This window comes from Dendropsophus ebraccatus, unplaced genomic scaffold (genome assembly GCF_027789765.1).
Source record: "Dendropsophus ebraccatus isolate aDenEbr1 unplaced genomic scaffold, aDenEbr1.pat pat_scaffold_507_ctg1, whole genome shotgun sequence".
NCBI lineage: Eukaryota > Metazoa > Chordata > Amphibia > Anura > Hylidae > Dendropsophus > Dendropsophus ebraccatus.
The window spans coordinates 23,944-44,781 of NW_027210109.1; the positions used below are offsets into that span (position 1 = coordinate 23,944).

Here is a 20,838-nt window from a genome sequence, read left to right on the forward strand (position 1 = left end):
CTGCCATCATCCTCTCCAGCAGCCACAGCCCGCACAGCTCTGGGAGTCGGGTCGGGACATCACCATGTTATCCAGGAAGTGACATCACCATTTTATCCAGGAAGTGACATCACCATGTTATCCAGGAAGTGAAGCCTTGATGCAGTAGTAAGTGCAGGGAAAAAAAACACTTTATAAGAACTTCCCGTACTAAGTGTATATTGGGGATTTGTATAACTTGAGGGCAATACTATACTTTTATAAAATTTTAGCTGGAGTTCTCCTTTAAAAGACCCTGCCAAAAACAAAATTAAGTAACTGTAACCTTTCTCCTGGAAATATATCAATAAATTAACTTTTCCATTTCATTGCAGTGTGAGTCTGGAGCGGTCTAATCAGTTTTAACAAGATGAATGGTACGGCCCAGTTGTCAATTTTTTACATAGAGTTCCAGAAAGAATAACAAGGCACAATAACAGAAGAGATGCGATCACACATCGAACACCCCACAAATACATTAGCTTAGATCTTATATCTATAATCTTTATTATATCCCCTTTCTCATTGTATCATTCTCCATTAAAAAATGTTATATCCTGAATAGGACTGGCATCAGGTATGACATATAACATGAAAGAAATACAGTAACTCAAGAATAAAATGTAAAATAAAGAAAATAAAAGTGCAAAGTTATAAGTTAAGCTGACAGAATACTTTACATGTCTCTCTTCAAGACTAATATTTCTAAATGGCAGAAATCAGTGCATGTGAGGAGAAGTTTGATCTTTAGGGCCTGGTGACTGTAGTCGGATATACAGTACTTTCGTTCTGAGTGCAAGATGCCAGCCAGACTTTATTTATGTCAGTTCATACAATTAACCCCAGGGTGCCAGGGCAGGTCGACCAGTGTAGACTGTACATGTAATAATTCTATCCAGTACAACATAATTTCCTTAAAAGGGTTTTTTGAGCAAAATGTATTCATGACTTTAGAATAGGAAATAAATCATTATTAGGTGGGTGAGGTGCCAACACCCACACCCCATCCGATCAGCCGTTTGCTAAAGCTGAAGCATTGCCATATGCATTAAAAGAAAGTGCTCTATACACTATGTAGCAGCCATGCTGGGTTACTGTAGCTCCATTCTCAATGGGAGCCGAGCTGCAGTGACCCAAAATGACCACTACACAATGTATGGAGCTGTCTGCTTCCTGTTCTGTTTTCCTGTGTATCAGCTCTGACAAACAGCTGATAGGTGACTGTGCAAAGTGTCAGCACCCCAAACAATAAGACTTCGGGGGCAGCTCATCCATACATTTTACCTAGAAAACACCTTTAAGAACCAACTGGGATAGAAAATCTCAGCAGTACAATATGTGGTTATCAACAGATAAAACCAATGACCTATAAGACTTTCATGACTGCAGATACAAATGAATACAGTACATGCAAAAAAAAAAAAAAAAAATTGTATAACAGAAGGAGGGGGGAGTGTAGGAGCAACAAACCCTCCTTTCTGTATGTAAGCAGTTAGTCCGGCCGGCTGTATCAGTAGGACGTCTTCAGCTGGTGCAGAAATCTATGTGTGCGAGGAGCTCGCGATGCTGGCTGGTAGGGTACACCACGCGACATCTGGGGCACTCCAGGAAGCTCTCATCTAGGAGATTTTTCTGCTTCGGAGACGGCTGCTCCTCTCGTAGGCTTAGCTTGTCATTAAAGTCAGAAGCAAAGTTACAGGATGATTCAACAAAATATATGTCCCGTTTCTGTGGATAGAGATCAGAGATCATATTACAGCACTACATTTCAGAAATTAAGGAACTTGTGCCATTTTTTACTCCTCCTGTGGGAACCGGGTGAGCATAAGGCCGCATGGCCAGTCATGGCCCAACAAACTGGTCCTTGCAGCACACTAGCTACATCCACTATGTGATACAATGTCACAGAGCCACATCATCACTGGGAGCCGCCTTCCTGCTGCATCTACAAGAAAGACTGCTTGGGCGCCATAGTCACACTCATGATGCTTTGGTGCATCGCAGAGAGTGTAGCGTGTTAGTGCTGTTACGTCATGGTGCCCTATCTGAATGTAAGCATACGTTAGTATGGATGGGTACTAGGCTGTGTGGAAGTAAAAGGCTACACAATGCATGACATGTGGATTGCAGTATGCAGGGGTGCATGACATGCAGCCGATACTAGAAGACAATATTTATCTGAACAGGGGTAATGTGGAGAGAGAGTAGGGAACTCTAATTTCAGGCTGAAAATGACACAGATGTGCTGGTGAATGGAATCCCATTCATACTTAAAGGGGTATTCCCCCCAGAGCTAAAAAAAATAAAATGCTCCTAAACCTAGCCAGTCTTACTCACCAAGTCCCCTTGAGTATTTTGAGCAGTCTCCCGTATTTCTAGCTGCTTCCGTTCCATAGTTACAAGTTTTTTAAAAAGCCGATCTATATCCAACATGGCGCCGGCCAGAAAACTACATTTCCCATCATGCAATGCTTATGTCTGATTGGTACATGATGTAGCAGAGCTGATATTCACAAGATATAGCAGTTGAGCAAGTGATATAGAGTTGAGTGAGTTGTATAGCAGAGTTGAGTGAGCAAAACAGTAGAGTTGATTGTGTGATATAGCAGAGTTGGTTGTGTGATGCAGCAGAGTTGATTGTGTGATATAGTAGTGTTGATTGTGTGATGCAGCAGAGTTGATTGGTGTGGTCGGGGGTGCCTGCCACCAGTAAGCGCCGCCTGTATATGACAGGGGTGCCGTGAGTGCCGGGGGGGGGGGGGGGGGGGGGGCGGGGGGGTGTAGCTGCGCCGGTGCTGCGAATGATGCCAGCGGGCGGGTGATTGCCGGTAAGCGCCGCCACAGGTGACGGGGGTCTGCAATTGTTGCCGCTGGTAAGCGCCGACACGAGTGAGGGGGCATAGTCATCAAGGGGTGAACTCTGGGGCTGGGGCCACACGGTGCGGGTGACTGGGGTGGCTGCTGTTACAGAGGGAGACAGTGACAGCTGCACTGATCACTGTCTCCCTCTCTTACAGAAGCCATCCCCTGTCAGTGTCCTCCATCACTTCGGATTGGCTGGGATAGAAGTGCTAACCCGGCCCATTGAAGAGATGGAGGACACGTGATGCCGTCTCGGAGGGTGCGGGCCGGGAGCAGGGAGCGTGTCGGAGTGGACTGAGGTCTGATGATTCTATGCAATCCGTGGGGGTGGATGCAGCTAGATAACAGCAAAACTTTGCAGAATCCGTTATAACTTTATATTGGAAAGATGGAAAGCTACGGGTGGACAACGTATTAATGCAAAAATAATTTTTGGGGGGGAATACCCCTTTAAGTATTTTTTTCTTTATCCTATGTTTAGATTACCCGAGTGGAATCCCCGCAGCGGACTCTGCTCTTAATTTCCTTCCTCACGGTATCTCATGTTAAAGGAGAAGTCCGGCGAAAATTTTTGTTAAAGTACTGTATTGCCTCCAAAAAGATATACAAGTCACCTATATACACTTATTACGGGAAATGCTTATAAAGAGTTTTTTTCCCTGCACTTACTAATGCATCAAGACTTCACTTCCTGGATAACATGGTGATGTCACTTCCTGGATAACATGGTGATGTCACTTCCTGGATAACATGGTGATGTCACGACCCGACTCCCAGAGCTGTCTGGGCGGTGGCTGCTGGAGAGGATGATGGCAGAGGGATGCTCAGTGTCCCTCCAGTGCCCTGTGTCCCTCAGTGTCCCCCTGCCATCATCCTCTCCAGCAGCCACAGCCCGTACAGCTCTGGGAGTCGGGTCGTGACATCGCCATGTTATCCAGGAAGTGACATCGCCATGTTATCCAGGAAGTGACATCACCATGTTATCCAGGAAGTGAAGCCTTGATGCAGTAGTAAGTGCAGTACTAAGTGTATATTTAGGATTTGTATAACTTTTGGGGGGGGCGATACAAAAATATTTTCGCCAGACTTCTCCTTTATAGGGTGCCTCTGTTCTTCACTGAAAGAATTGACATGTCAATTCTTTCAGCAAACAGCGGAGGCACCCTATACCTAACATTAAGGCAGTGAGGTAAACGGAATTATCCGCAGCAGGGATTCCGCTCGGAATTTCCACCTCCTTTCCTCAGTTTGAACGCACCCTTTCAGAGTCATGCTTCTCTAGAGCATTTTAGTCCAGTATAATTTAATTTAGGTAAGAAAATCAGTCTTTGTAATCTGCCCATTGTTTACCTCGCTCCATTTTAGGCTACGTTTACACAAAGTAAGGAAAAAAATATCAAAATTCGGCCGTAATTTTGAGTTAAAATGAGAAAAAACAACTACTTTTTTTTTTGTAATAGAAAGCAGGTCATATATGAGCACGTTCAATATATTTTCGCCCGGTATCAGTTATGACCATTCACTACGGTGTGCGCACTGCCATACAATATCCTATTAACTTCAATGGAGTGCATTACCACCTTTGGAGGGAAAAAAAAAAAGTTATATTTTTACCTCAAAATTACTTTCGTATTTCAGTATTATTTTACCGCATGAGAATATAGCCTTAGACTGATGGACAGACATTTTGCAAACAGCTCATAACAATGGGCAGAAATAATACAGATTACATCAGCCAACAGAACATATGAGGCTATATATTTAAAACGGAACTTTTTCTTATCTGTATAATCTATAACAATACAACATGATCTGTAACGTACGCTGTAGATACATTATAACTTATTAACTAATTCTACACAGTGCTGTCTGCTCTTCAGAAACTAAGGAAACAGAAATGAGAAAAATGCCAGAAAAAACAAACAAAAAAAACAAAACACGGTTTTTTTTGCTTATTAAATCTATAGTGGCTTCAACAACTTCCTTATATGTAAAAGGGTACTTTTTTTTTTTTTTAATACAATTCTTTAATAAAGTTATATTACTGTGTAATTTGACATTAATAAAATAAATGTATAACTTTTTATTTATACACCATTTTACATGCGCGGCAGTAGTAAGGGGTGACACCAGCCTCTCTGCTGCCACCAATGTTGTAGTCAGGAATTACAGGGCTGCCTAAACCCTGGTCCCAGCTCCGATCCTGCACTGCCACAGGCACATTTCTATTGTTACTGAGCCGTCCTCTAATATCACTTATATTAATACAGTGGTCCCTCGGCTTAGAATAGCCTCAAGTTACAATATTTTCAACATACAATGATCCAGGAAGGAACAATGTAACAAAGACCAGACTCAATATACAGTGCTACAGACAGTCATGATCTGCAGCAGATGTAAATAACTAGATGATTGACCAATAAAAGTGGCCATTTTGCAGGTAAACCCCCAATATTACAGAAATTCATGTACTGGTTGACTGTCTAGTATCTCATCTCTACAGAACAGTGTGATACTACATGTCCTGTACTGCTGTGTCTAGTATCTCCTCTCTACAGTATAGAGTGATACTACATGTCCTGTACTGCTGTGTCTAGTATCTCCTCCCTACAGTACAGTGTGATACTACATGTCCTGTACTGCTGTGTGCCTAGTATTTCCTCTACAATACAGTGGGATACTACATGTCCTGTACTGCTGTGTGTCTAGTATCTCCTCCCTACAGTACAGTGTGATACTACATGTCCTGTACTGCTGTGTCTAGTATCTCCTCTCTACAGTACAGTGTGATACTACATGTCCTGTACTGCTGTGTGTCTAGTATCTCCTCTCTACAGTACAGTGTGATACTACATGTCCTGTACTGCTGTGTGTCTAGTATCTCCTCTCTACAGTACAGTGTGATACTACATGTCCTGTACTGCTGTGTGTCTAGTATCTCCTCTCTACAGAACAGTGTGATACTACATGTCCTGTACTGCTGTGTCTAGTATCTCCTCTCTACAGTACAGTGTGATACTACATGTCCTGTACTGCTGTGTGTCTAGTATCTCCTCTCTACAGTACAGTGTGATACTACATGTCCTGTACTGCTGTGTGTCTAGTATCTCCTCTCTACAGTACAGTGTGATACTACATGTCTTGTACTGCTCTATACCTCAGCCAGGATGAGTTAGTCCTTTGGATACCAGGTGAGGACAGCTTCGTTCATGTGTGATCAATACAGGACCCTGAAAACGCTCCGGTCTTCTACATCGAAAGTAATTTACAGTCTCCAGTAGCTCTTTCTTACTATTGTATGTAAGGACTTGCTTTATCCATAGTAGTTATCTGCTTATTTTAGTAGTTATCTGTTTATTTAGTAGTTCTCTTCATTTTAAACCCATTACCAGTTTTCCATAAAGTTTTGGTCTCAAGATACAATATAGACTTCATACAATGGTCACCCTAGAATACAATATTATTGTAACGTGATGGAGCACTGTACTGACCTTAGAATGTGAACATTGATGAGGAATGACATCTAATCTATTGTGGTGCACGCAGATATCTCCAAGAGCCTACATGAGAACTTTATAAAAACCAATGAAATATGACACTTTAACAATTTCTTACAAACCTGGCTCCCAGGGTTTGTGCCATCTTGATGTTGAAAAGGCAAAGTTCCCTAATAAAGAATCTAACCAGTGTCCTTTCTATGTGCCCCTCATGTGAGACTACTGCACTTACCCCCGGCTCCAGCTTTGTGATCTGCTCCCTGGTTTTCCTCAGTTCTTTCAGGACTTTATTGAGTTGCAGTTGTACATTTTGTTGGTCGATCTTGCCATTTTCTAAATCAGAAGTGCACCTCTGAATCTGAGAACACAAAGGAAATATTAACTCTTTACAGGTCACTAATATTACCGACAACTGATGTGTCTGAGCGATACTGGCCCATTCACAGATGCCAACATAGGATGGCTGCAGGCTATAATCAATCAATAATTAAAGCATCAGTCTAAAAGAGGATAAATAAAATAACCAAATTTCAATATAAGTATGCAATCGTAGCGTCAAAATGACTATCACAGTCAATAGGGAAGTAATCTACAGGTTGTACCACATATGTATTCAGTTAAAAAAAATTTTTCGAACCTTTCTCTTTATTAACAGGCTGTACAAAAAAAATTGTAACATTAGTTAATAGTTAGGCTCCGTTCCCACTGAGCAAAGGTGGCGGAATTCCGCGACGGAATTGTCCGCCGCGGAATGCCGTTAGCCTCCCGCTCATAATGGGACTCTATGGGAGGCGCGCGCTCCTGCCCTGTCCGCGCTGAAGAATGAACATGTTCATTCTTCAGCGCGTACAGAGCAGCAGCGCGCGCCTCCCATAGACTCCCATTATGAGCGGGAGGCTAACGGCATTCCGCGGCGGACAATTCCGTCGCGGAATTCCGCTAGCTTTGCTCAGTGGGAACGGGGCCTTAAAGTCAATGTACCATCAAGTACATCACTTTGTTTTTTTTTTTTTATCTTAACAGATCAGAACTGGCACAGGGAAGCTGGTGGCGCAGTCCTTTTTTTTGAACCGGCGCCCAACTATTCCTGAACATCGGCCCACCCCGGAGCACTGGGGGCCGGCGAGTGAGGAAACACCGTCCCTAGAGTCACGCAATTGATTCTAATAAAGCCGCGTCACAGAGGAGAGGGCAGATTGTCACACTGGGGGCCAGCTCGCCTGCCCCCAGTGCTCCGGGGGAGGGCCAGTGTTCGGGAATAGACTGGTGCCATGCACAGGAAACTGGCGCCAGTTAAAAAAAAAGGACCACACGACCAGCATCTGGAAATAATATGGAAACAACCAAATCCTCGGATGTGTGATCAGATTTTAACTTGACTTAGAGGAGACATTGGAAGTTCCCTTTAAGCCAGTTCAGAAAGATGTACAGAAACAAACCGTACCTGGTTCGAAAGATCCCAGTTTTTCTTCTTCTCCTCTTCATATTTCTCACAATACAAATCAAGTTCATCCTTTAATCTCTGCATTTTTTCCTTGAATCGTCTCCTTTCATCTTCCCGCTGCCCCCTCTCACTTTCTCGTAGAGACCCTAAAGTGGCGGACACATTTTCAAGCTCTTTCTTCTTCTCCTCATACTTCATTCTCATGGCAGAAAGCTCAGAATTTAGCTGTGCTGATATCTGTCTTTCCCCTTCGAGGTCTTTTTTAGCCGTCAGCAGGAGTCGGTCGTAGTATTTCTGTTTATCATCTTGTTTATTGCCTGGTAAAAACAATAATGAATAAATATATATACAAATTATATAAAGTAAGTGCTGAGGATATTATAAATTATGGTATCATGGCAACCAGCAAGGTGTGTATAAAAAATAAATTCTCTCTCTATCTCTAGCTATATCTCTCAGAACTGATCAGTGGCCACTGGGACCTCTTCTGATTGCTAGAACTAAGAGGAGGTGGCACTCTAGATATATTTATCTACAAAGAAGGACAGTATCTCCTTAAAACTCTTACTTCTTCTATATTGTGCCAGTTCGCATAGTACAGTGCAATGTTTCAGCTATTAGACCTGAGCCTTTTTCAAGCATGAGACTTGAAAAAGTCTCAGGACTAAGCTGAAACATTGCACTGTACTTTGCGAACTGGCACAATAAAGAAGGACCCTGTGTTGAGGAGATGCTGTCCTTCGCTTGCTTCTTTGAATAATTTGGGGGTGAGGGTCGAGCCCTTTTAGGACTGTGCATCCCATATTGTGGTATCTGTGGATCGGACTCTGTTTGGATCGGACTCATGTTTGGCCCTCCAGCTGGTACATAACTGCAATTAGCACCATGCCTGGACAGTCAAAGCTTTGGCTGTTCAGGCATGATGGGAATTGCTGAAAGGCTGCAGGTTATGGACTGTCATCCATCTCTTCAGTGGGCAGGGTTATAATCGCTAACCCAGCCCATTGAAGAGAGGGAAGACACGTGAGCCCTGACACGGAGGGTGGGGGCCAGGAGAAAGGAGCAGTGTCAGAGTGGACTCTGTTTAGCTCCCCTTTTGCATGCATCCAGAGGGGGTGAGTCTGCAGAAAAAGCACCAAAACCGCTCAAAACATAACTTGCGTTGACCAATATGTAAAGCTATGGGTGGACGATTACATGGTGTAAAAAAAAGATTTGGCGGGGAATACCCTTTTAAATTTGTATAGGAAAGATATGTTCCAAGGAGAGAAGAGAAGCACAGCTGAAGACTGCACCATCCTACCATCTGAGTTGCTCTCTTTTGCTTGTTGAGTTTGCTTGGCGTTGGCTACTTGTTGCTCTAGGTCAGCTATGCGAGCTATTAACCCATGCACATATGCTTCCCGTTGCCGGTCGTACACCAGCCACTGACCGTTCTTTTCCAGAGCCTAAATGAGATGAAGAAAGGAAAGCCAAACAACAATAAAATTATTTTTACACCACGGCCATAATACACTGCTCATGCAAGCATGATATCCGGGCTTTACAATTATCCACCATTAGAGGGTAAAGACCTCACAGGTAACAGCTGGACAGCTTATCACAAGCCTTTATATTACCGGGATATACACAATACAGCGACACGTCATCTATGATGATTCAGCTTCATAATGAGCCGCACAGATCACATGATGCAGGGTAATAGCCTATTATCAGTGCTTCTCAATGACATGTTGTGTTCATACAGAGCATCTGCTGTGTGTATGCAGAAATGTGAGCGTGGAGAGGACAGGCTGTGGCTAATGGATTCTGGAGAGGGCATCATACCCGCCCCCGACACTGTGTAAATATGATTATACACAGCCGCTAATGATGGATTTCAGGGCAGGTGATTCAATTAGAGGATGCCAAATACTGAGTTATTGTAGCCCGAGTATCCACGCCTAGAGAGGACAAGGCTTTGTGCATCATGTATTATAGTGTTGTAACCAAGAAATCATGGACGAGTGGACGGCCTGAGGATAGGAAGAGTAAAATCATCATATATAATGGAGCTCACCGAGACTCATCACGTAACATTTATAATTCTGCATATTCAATGGGATTAGTATGGATCAGTCTTCGGTAAGTTTCCCCTAGTGGTAGATGCAGGTATACCAAATCCGCTGATATCAGCGATTATTACTTATCTGCCAAGACCTATAGGCCATCTGCGGGATGTACGGCAATGGCTCTAGCACTTTCCAGTGGACAAGCGACCAGAGATCATTTAGATCTGACCCTAAAATCATTGTTAATCGTTCGCTATAATTCCACATTCATTCACTAGTCTTTCAGTGTAATTCCACATTGTTCCTTCTTTAGCTGGGATCAAATGGAGTAAACGATTGTAGTAACAACTGTAACTTACAACCATTGTTCTGTGTAATATGGTGAATGATTTCAGGTTAGCACCGAACAATCTCTTTTGCGATCGTTTATCGCTAAAAAGCTCTTTGTCTAATAGGATCAGCCGCCCTTTAAGTGCCATGCTTATCACCCGAGTTCTCCTAAAGATCCCACCCCTGAACAGCTCACTGCTCAGTCCAAAGCACGTTCTGGTTCTGCATCTTTCCGACCTCTCTTCAGCATCTCCTCCTTCTAGACTTTTCTGCATGCGAGGGCAGCCACCAGCTTTGTTGTCCAGCACAGACTGCAGGGATGCCCACATACATCAGATATATGACGGAACCAAGACAAACAGAACTAACATATAAATATTTACTGTTTATCTTGCTGGTTAAACAGGAAAGTAATGGTCATAAAAAACAGAATTATATTACATCATATGGCTTCACAGCTGGTGTTCTGTATTCTCCAGCCTTGCATAGTGATAGTACATATGGTACAACTTGGTTATCCTAATAGCTTTATTTAAATCTGGAACTCTAGCAGCTTGTGGGGAAGCAGGACAAAATAAATAAATAACAAATCACAAGGCAGGTAGGTGACATTTGCCCCTCCACCTGCCTACCTGGGACCTATAGAGGGGCAGGGGTGTATGGGCACTGTATCCTGCTGTATGTCTATACAGTTTTCATTTAATTCTCTTGATTCTCATAGACAGAAGAGACAACATATACTCACATCTTTCAGCTGTGCCTCCAGGATATGGACACTGTTCTTATTTTCTGTCTTGAGCGGATCCTAACAAAGTAAGATAAAATATAGAAAAGTGCTCATACATCAGGACAACAGAGAGAACTATCATTTTACTATTTATTTTATTATCTGGTGTCAACACATGAAGCAAATGATCAATATGGCTGAAGGGCTATGTATTGGTAACATAGCTAAAGATTCCCCCATCACACTGTAAAGCATTGGTGCAATGTATACAACACTTCTAAATGAACATAGAAAAGAGAAAGAATTACTATTGATCTCCAGCTGATCAGGCCTAAGACGGGTCTTAAAGGAGAAGTCCGGCGGAAATTTTTATTAAAGTATTGTATTGCCCTCCAAAAGTTTTACAAATCACCAATATACACTAATTACAGGAAATGTTTATACAGGGCTTTTTCCCTGCACTTACTACTGCATCATGGCTTCACTCCCTGGATAACATGGTGATGTCACTTCCTGGATAACATGGTGATGTCACGACTCGACTCCCAGAGCTGTGCGGGCTGTGGCTGCTGGAGAGGATGATGGCAGGGGGACACTGACAGACACAGGGCACTGGAGGAACACTGAGCATCTCCCTGCCATCATCCTCTCCAGCAGCCACAGCCCGCACAGCTCTGGAAGTTGAGTCGTGACATCACCATTTTATCCAGGAAGTGACATTACCATGTTATTCAGGAAGTGAAGCCTTGATGCAGTAGTAAGTGCAGGGGAAAAAAGCCTTTCCGTAATATGTGTATATTGGTGATTTGTATAACTTTTTGGGGGAGATACAATACTTTAATAAAAATTTTCACCGGACTTCTCCTTTAAGGTGATGAAACATCTCACTGGGACCTTCATCTCTACATATACAGCTATAAGTGCTCAGTCTGCTGCCAGACCGCCAAAAGGACAGTCATATAGGGAAAGGGACAAAATATTGGGCAGCTCTGGATATTATTATATGACAGTGACAAATGTGCACATATAGGCTATGTTCTCAGGCCTTTCCGTGAGAACGGCCTTTGTCTAACGCTACCCACTGCAGTGTTAAACAACAGGTGTTCCCACAGCGATTATACAGTGTGTGAACATAGCCATATACTTTACTAAAACCTACCCGAGTATTAACAGAATTTCAGTTAAACCAGTCAATTTTAGCTTTACTGCCCAACCATTTGATGCATACTTTCCTATGGGTAACTTAGGCTAATGTATAACATACATCATTTAGATGTTAAAAATATATGTTTCCACCCAGAAAATAAAATCTTCACGTTAAATGTACCCTAAAAATGCAGCGTGACCCCATCCACATAAGATAGCAGAGGTGGGTAAACATTTAGTGTACCATCATAACAATATATGCCTATGATTGGGACATATTCTCTATTCTTCTAAGGAGAACCTCAACCAGAGTGTGTGAAATGTCACCATCTTGTGGCAGAACTATGTTCGAGCAGCAATACTCTCTGGTACTATTCCCACCATATTTGTTCTCTATAGCAGAAAAAAAAAAGTGAATATACAGTATGTATACAGTACTGTACCCACAGGCTTTTATAATGCAAATGTATGCTTAAAGCTATTATTCAAACCTATACACCAGACTGTACAATATTTTGTAAAAGATCTAGAATTCAATTTTTTTTTTTTTTTTTTTTTTTAGAAATTCCATATAATCCCCTAATGTACCATAAGTGAAACTGTAATTTCTGCCACTTCCCTGCTACTGGTTAGCCTGCAGTACCTGGGGCTTTATGGCTGCCGATCAGTAAGTGTAGATGGCTTCCCTTCTGGTGCAACCATAAATTACCTGGCGCTCAATCATTTGACTATTCTGTGGTTACATACATGCAGGATCTGTCCCTCTTCTAATAACGAATGTCACAAGAAAGTGTGCCAATATTCATTGTACACTTATGTTTCCTATTTGGTGGCCTGAATAGATTGGAACTGCGGTTCAGTTTGCTCCAGAGATCTTAGAATAGTTGCGTATATATTCCTATGTGCCTCCAGCACCACCGGTCACAGCAGTTAGCCAGAGCCTAGCACTGTATTGCGGTTATCAATAAGCCGCTGGCAGTACCGTGCGTATTCTGACTGTATGGCGAGCACACTGACCAGATGACCAAGACAAAACGATATGGAAGGACTGACACACAAGACTGCAGACTGGAGTACCTGGATGTTTCCTGATCTGCTAGCTTTCGCCTGAACCTTACGAGATGCAACTTGTAGGAGCAGTTTGCGGATCTCAGTGGAGATTTCTTCCAGTCTCTTGGCTTCCATCTCTATCAGGTATACCTGTCCATTATTCCTAGCATTAAGGGCATCACTGAAATGTTGTATTACTTCACCTTGTCTCGCCCTATCATCACCATCTTTCACATTTTGGGTTTCCAGGTCAAGAATTTTCTGTGCCCAAGGAATAAGACTGTGTGACTATAACATACAATAAAACACTGACTAATAATCATGGCTATAGAGGTAAACTACATATAAAGCTCTAGTAATCCTACATAAGGCCAAAGGACACATCCATCGTGTCATGTTCACATGGGGCAAATATGCAACGTATAACAGAAGCCACAAAGTGTAGATTTGCTGCAGAAAATCCACATGGAAATTTACCTCCAGTGCAGATCTAATTTGGAATTTTTTCTTAATTGATTAAGGAATATCCTTCAACCTGCAATAAATGTTAAAATCTTGTATACATTTTTTTTTTACATAACAATTTCAAATTTTGCAATTTAAAATCTGAACTCAATTTCAGATTTATTGTAAATCGTGACTTCCCTATTGAAGTCTATGCAGAATTTTCCATATTAAAAGCTACATCATATCGCCCATTGTGAACATACCAAAAAACGGTATCCATTTACCAGTGGTGGGCAGCTGGTAGTCCTTGTGTACAGAGCAGCATGTACAGCCCCCAGCTCCCTGCCATATACAATGATAGCAGCTTCTGTTCCCGCATTATATGGGTGGCCACTCATCTGAACAACTTCCATGTAACACCACATGAGTTATTTTCTACGACCAGGACCCACACCCCAACCATGCTCATGTACCATTATTAGATTTTCACATGCTACCTTACTATTATTATTTTCAGGCTATAGGTACATAGCGCAAAACAGGTTATGTGCCCGGTGAGTAGGGCTCTGTGCCTGGACGGAGGAAAGAGCCATAGGGTCGCAATGTCTCGGTTTATTTCTATGAGGTTTCTGGTGACTGTATATTGCATATTTTTTCATACAATAATGATGCAGCATTACAATTCATTACCGTTTTCAGGTGCATTCCTTGCAGCATATAACTTTTCCTCTTTAATCTCTGTGGAATACCACATACAGCAGCAGCTGCAATAAGAGTGTCTGGCCAGACAAGGGTCTTCCTGGCAAATTCAGCTGTTAGTCAATCTGCTGATCTGCACACTTCTGTACTCTCAGGAGTATGCCCATTTGGTAAAGTGATGCATATTGCTAGAACATGGCATCATTCTCAGAGGCTGCACACAATCATAAAATGCTAGTAAATTTTTAGCAACATGCCATATACTTATGATAAAAGAGTACCCCTTAAAGCAAACCTGTCAGCAGACTATTACTGACTAAACTGAAGGTGGTGTACAATATGGCTTCTTACCCGGAATTGGGTAACAGAACTCTTATTTCAATCTGTCCCTCCAGTGCTGAGATATAGGCTTCAGAAGTTTTATGCAAATAAGGGGATAAAGGCCACAGGATGCTCATAGGTGTGTTATTTAGGACATGCTGGGTTTTTGCAGTCCAAGGGTTATCTCCTTATTTGCCTAAAATTTCTAAAGCTTATATCTCAGCACTGGAGCATCAGACTGAAATAAGAGTAACATCTCCTGATTCAGGATAAAGAAGCCATGTTGTACACCACCTCTACTATAGCCAGCTAGAAGCTGTGGACAGGTCCACTTTATTGTCTCATAGCTCTTCCCCCTATATCTGTAATGCTGGAGCAATATTTTTGTTCTCCGATCAGTAAATGCCACTATTACTTACATTTACAAAAGACCCTGATGTCTGGAGCACAATAACAATGGTGCTACTTTCCAGCTGTGAGGATCTTACTAATGGAAATATCCATCTGTTCCACATTAGTGGTCATGATCATTGGTGGCCTGAAATGTAATTGGGGGAATCTATAAGGCCTGTATGCCTGGAGTCAGGGGTCAAAAAGTTTTCTTCAATTCTACTGGGTCCTGGGTGTGTGTGTGTGTGTATGTGTGTGTGTTTTGCATAAAGTGAGCAAAAAGGGACAGAGCTCCTGCACACACCAGATTTAATATAATTTAAATCTACACTAGCTTGGAGCTGGCACAGAGTTCTAAAGCATGACTGACTACCTCCATGGGACATGTCACATTTTCCCAACTGACTTTAATGAGATAGAGTAAAATGTTTTATTGGCCTATGTGTTGAGCCCACATTTCCTTGTGCCATGAGTTCACTGTTTTTTTCCCCTCATGCACACGTCCGGTACATTTATCCTTTTTTCATGAAAATTTGAATAAATTTCAGGGCCCACAGACTTCTATTGGGCACGGACAGTATTTCCTGAAGGGTGACCATTCCATAAAATAGGTCCTATTTTTGTCGGTACAGATGACCCCATAGAAGGCTATAAGTGCATCTAAAATTCTGGACTGCTCCTAATGCACATCCAGAAACTGGCCAAAGTTACAGATGCGCTGCAACCCATCCCGAGCCAGGGTCTGTGCAAGTACTGTCCGGTGCTGCATCTGGCCTTTAACTATATGTGCTCCTTTTCAAGAACGCATACAGTTAAATGCTGAACTGTTTTTGGAGGGGGCTAAAAAACATTGACTCCCTGTCCTGTCAATCACACTTGTGAAGTATAGCCTCCAGCCACAAGTGGCCACTATCTCTCCCAGTGCTGCGGCACACACGCAGAGCCAGAGAAGGGGGCAGAGAAAACAAGCTGGAGAACAGCGCTGCAGTTGGGCAGGAGGAGAGTATGGCTTTTTATTTTTCGCTCTTCAGTTTTTACGTTCAGGAAATACTAATGGTTTCCTGAAGCCTCCTGAAAGACTTTCTGCCTAGTAGTTCCTGAATGTCAAAACTGACACAGATGTGTGCATGTGGCCTTACCAAGAAGTAGTCTCTTCACTACAGTTATAAGAGGTTTTTAGTGTTTAGTAGGATTTCTTTGTTTTACTTGGTGGAACACAGAACCAGAGCAATAATATTATAGATTATAGATCAGGCTCTGTTCACATTAGATTTTAATCTTTTCCATCAGATTTGTTAATCATGTAGCAAACTGCAATATTTTATCTGGCAAAATCATCCAATACCTGAGGGAAACCTGAGTGAGATGTTAAAAGTCAGGCCCTATTTCCATCTACATTAGAAGGCCGGCATCACACAGCATCTGTTCCCATTTGACAGATACATTAAAAAGGGAGAAAATGGATTTATTAAAGGATGGTAAAACAGATAAATGCCGTACTGCAAAATAAGAGCCTGCTTTCCGTTGACTTGCAAAAAAAAAAAAAAAAAAAAAAAAATGGACTGAAATGCTTCTTTTTTTTTTTTTACACATACATGAAAATGTGGTTTCACCATTTTTTGTACATTAAAATGAATAATACTGAACTGTCAAAAAAAAATAAGATTTTACATAATTACATAAATTTCAGACAAAGCCATGGTTCACACATCCCTACTACTGTCTGTTGGTGCCAACCCGCAGCTAACAGACATCATATGTGCATCCCCGACAGCACGGACTCAATTTTTTTTTTTTGCGACGCTGACTCACAACACCATGGGGTGTGTGAGTGGGCCAGTAGAAATGAATGGGTCCATAATCTGCCTGCAAAACCGACGTGTCAATGTACCTTTAGAAATATACAATGTATCATATCATACACATTATATATTATACAGTGGAATCTCAGATTATGAGTAATATGGTTGGCGAGCAATCTGCTCACATTATTAAAAAATTGTAACTCTGTGTACGAGCAAAGTGTTGTAATATGAGCTCCTGCTTGTGCCCCCTACTGGATATTGCAGGTACTGTACTGGGTGAGGGGGCTTGGCAAAAACTGTCTACCTCTATACTTCAAGTCTGCTTCCTTCCGCTGCAGATCTACTGCTTGTGGCTTTGCAGGGGCACCTACTGGGGAATATGGTGGGCACACACTGTCAGGGCAGGTTTGGGACGTCCTGTGAAAATCTTAATCCGCCCCCACCGATCTCCCCCAGAGTCGGGAGACCTGCACAGCCACTACTTGCATCGGGGTCTCATCGGACTGTGCACCGAGGGAATGTAACCATACAGTACCTGTTATCCCCCTACTTCGCTGCCTGCCATTAGTATTATAATGATTTTAGGGTTGTTAAACAAATCATTCACGTTTTGGAAAAATTTGCTTTGCTATATGAATGATTAGGATTAAAAGCATGTTCTCAGAGCAAATTATGCTCCTAATCCAAGGTACCACTGTATATATCCTACACCTCATATATTATACACTGTATTATATCCTACACCTCATATATTATACACCGTATTATATCCTACACCTCATATATTATACACCGTATTATATCCTACACCTCATATATCATACACCTCATATGTTATACACTGTATTATATCCTACACCTCATATATCATACACCTCATATGTTATACACTGTATTATATCCTACACCTCAATTATACACTGTATTATAGAATACACCTCATATTATACACCTCAAATGTCATACACTATATTATATCATACACTTCATATATCTTACACACTATATCATACCATACACTATATTATATCATACACTGGCATCCTTAATCACCTCAGGAAAGAGAAGGAAGAGGAATCTCTTATGTCTTATCTTTAGAGATCTTATGAATACAGACTCGCTCCATAATAATGTGTAAGGGTGGTATTACACGAAGCGATTATCGTTCGAATAATCGTTCAATCGGTCGTATTTGAACGATTATCTTTAAGTGTAATAGTAGACAACGATTAAACGACGACCGATTGGTCGCTGGTCGTTTAATAGGTTTTGAATCTATTTTTATCGTTTGTCTTTTACACATCGTTCGCACATCGTTCGTTTGAATAAGATGTCGTTAGCCGTTCCCTGTTCATTCGCAAATTGAAAGGGGAGTGTTCTTGAATTTTGTTGCTCCAATATAACCGATAATCTTTCCGTGTAGTAAAACGAACGATTATTAGGCAACCGCTATTGCGATCGTTGGAGATCGTTTATCGTTAATTGAAAAAAATCGCTTCGTGTAATACCACCCTAAGAGTAAAGTGTCTGTGCCCCAGTATGTATAATACCTCCAGTAGCCGGGTCCTCTCAGCCCCTGACAGCTTAGACTTAGCGGATTCTTCCAGCTTCTTTTTTAGGATGGCATTTTCCCTCCTGAGTTTCTCCAGATCATTGTTCGGTTTAGGGACGGCGGCTTTAGGAGGCAGCTTGTTATTAACATTTCTGGAGTTCATTTCTTTACTTTTCTAAATATTCTAAAGGAGAAGAAAAATAAATAAATATTTAGTGAAAGCATAACTACAACATGTAAGATGTAACGTTTAACATGTAAGACTGATGCTCCTACTACAACAGGTAAGATGTATTACACTGTATCAGGCACCACGCATGTCACATGTAAGACTGATACTACTACTACAACAGGTAAGATGTATTACACTGTATCAGGCACCATGCATGTCACATGTAAGACTGATACTACTACTACTACAGGTAAGATGTATTACACTGTATCAGGCACCATGCATGTCACATGTAAGACTGATACTACTACTACTACAGGTAAGATGTATTACAATGGATCAGGCACCACGCATTCACATGTAAGACTGATACTACAACAGGTAAGATGTATTACACCATATCAGGCACCACGCATGTCACATGTAAGACTGATACTACTACTACAGGTAAGATGTATTACACCATATCAGGCCCCACGCATGTCACATGTAAGACTGATACTACTACAACAGGTAAGATGTATTACACCATATCAGGCCCCACGTATGTCACATGTACCACTAATGCTCCTACTACAACCAGCATGTTCTTCGTTCCTCCACCATCAGAGCCTCCTATCCTGTGATCCCACACGGAGAGGCCCAGGTACTGATCACACATGGCAGCTACTCTCTGTAATCTTTATCCCCCTGACTACTACATAATAATAGGTGGAGGATTCTACAAGAGCCTGGGATTACAGCACATACTCCAGCTACTGCCCATGTTTATATGTGTCACACTACAACTCCCATCATGCTCGTGTCATCTATGTTTTTTCAATCATTAAAACTCCACACTGCCCCCAGCGGAGAACCCGCTAACTGCTCAGCCCCCTCCTTCTATGAGGCGTATATAAGCCAATACTGTATATCAGGGATGGGGAACCTGCGGCCCTCCAGCTGCTGCAAAACTACAACTCCCATCATGTCTGGACAGCTAAAGCGAAGCCAAGGATGGGATCTGTAGTTTTGCAATAGCTGCTGTATATAGTGCAGTCTGTGAATGTACAGACACGGATAACCTGTGCTACAGTATAACGCAGCACTAGCCGCTAGAAGCCGCGCATTGTGAACACCCCCCCCGGTCCCCGGGACTGACCTGAGAGCGAGCGGCACAGACAGCAGCACCTGCCGGGTCCTCCCGCATCACAACAACCACTCACTTCCGGGCTGTTTGAAAAACGCGCGGTCCGCGGTGACGTCATCTGACAAGTCTGCCTCCTCACTGACACACGGCAGAGGCAGGACGGTGTCCGAGAAGGGACAATCCAAGAAACTCGCGTTTTCTGCTGTCATTGCACTGCAACTTGCTCAGTTATATCTCATATAACTGTGTGATTATTATAAATGAGTCCTTAGGGTTCATATGGGCTGTAGCAGAGATTATATATATGGGTCTCCAGTGTGAAACCCAAGCAGCCTGGGATGCTGCCTACATTATGCAAAAACAGCGTGAGGCTATGTTCACACTGCGGTAAAAAAAATCCCTGCTGTCAATGCAACAATGGCCGTAGTGCCCACACACAGCTGCCCTACAGCTGTTGTGGGCGACGGCCGTAGAAAAAAATTACCTTGCCTGTTTTCTACAGCCACAGTTCAGCAAACCGCAGCCGTAGTTGAAGGGTTGTGCGGCGCTAAACAATTATTCACAAAATAACACACTTACAAAGTTATACAAAAAAGTTATACAAAGTTATACAAAAAAAAGTTGTACAAATCACCAATATACACTTACTACGGAAAATGTGCTTTTTCCTCCTGCACTTACTACTGCATGAAGACTTCACTTCCTGGATAACATGGTGATGTCACTTCCTGGATAAAATGGTGATATCACGACCCGACTCCCAGAGCTGTGCGGGCTGTGGCTGCTGAAGAGGATGATGGCAGAGGAACACTGACGGACACAGGGCACTGGAGGGACACTGAGCATCCCTCTGCCATCATCCTCTCCAGCAGCCACAGCCCGCACAGCTCTGGGAGTCGGATCATGACATCACTGTTATCCAGGAAGTGACATCACCATGTTAGCCAGGAAGTGAAGCCTTGATGCAGTAGTAAGTGCAGGGAAAAAAGCACTTTATAAGCATTTCCCATAATAAGCATATATTGGTGATTTGTATAACTTTTGGAGGGCAATATAATACTTTAATAAAAAATTTCACTGGAATTTTCTTTTAACCCTCTGTGCACACTATCTATGGCCAATTGGATTGCAGACACACCCAAAGTTGCCCGCAAAAATAGAAATAAAATAATGTACCTGTGGCTCATATGGCAGTATC

General features: G+C 42.3%; 1 protein-coding gene across 2 annotated transcripts; it reads right to left on the reverse strand.

Annotated features, from left to right (window-relative positions):
- Positions 1-501: 501 nt before the first annotated feature.
- LOC138777125 (centrosomal protein of 55 kDa-like) lies at positions 502-19,776 on the reverse strand. 2 transcript variants are annotated; one of them, XM_069956233.1, is made up of 8 exons: positions 19,653-19,776; positions 18,338-18,523; positions 13,153-13,386; positions 10,948-11,007; positions 9,125-9,269; positions 7,822-8,138; positions 6,610-6,735; positions 502-1,746 (listed from the first exon to the last, which is right to left on the reverse strand). In XM_069956233.1, exons 2-8 carry the CDS (start codon positions 18,500-18,502, stop codon positions 1,543-1,545), a joined length of 1,251 nt encoding a protein of 416 aa, XP_069812334.1. In that variant the 5' UTR covers positions 18,503-18,523; positions 19,653-19,776; the 3' UTR covers positions 502-1,542. The 2 variants fall into 2 exon arrangements, with proteins under 2 accessions (XP_069812334.1, XP_069812335.1); XM_069956234.1 differs by lacking the exon at positions 13,153-13,386.
- Positions 19,777-20,838: the final 1,062 nt, after the last annotated feature.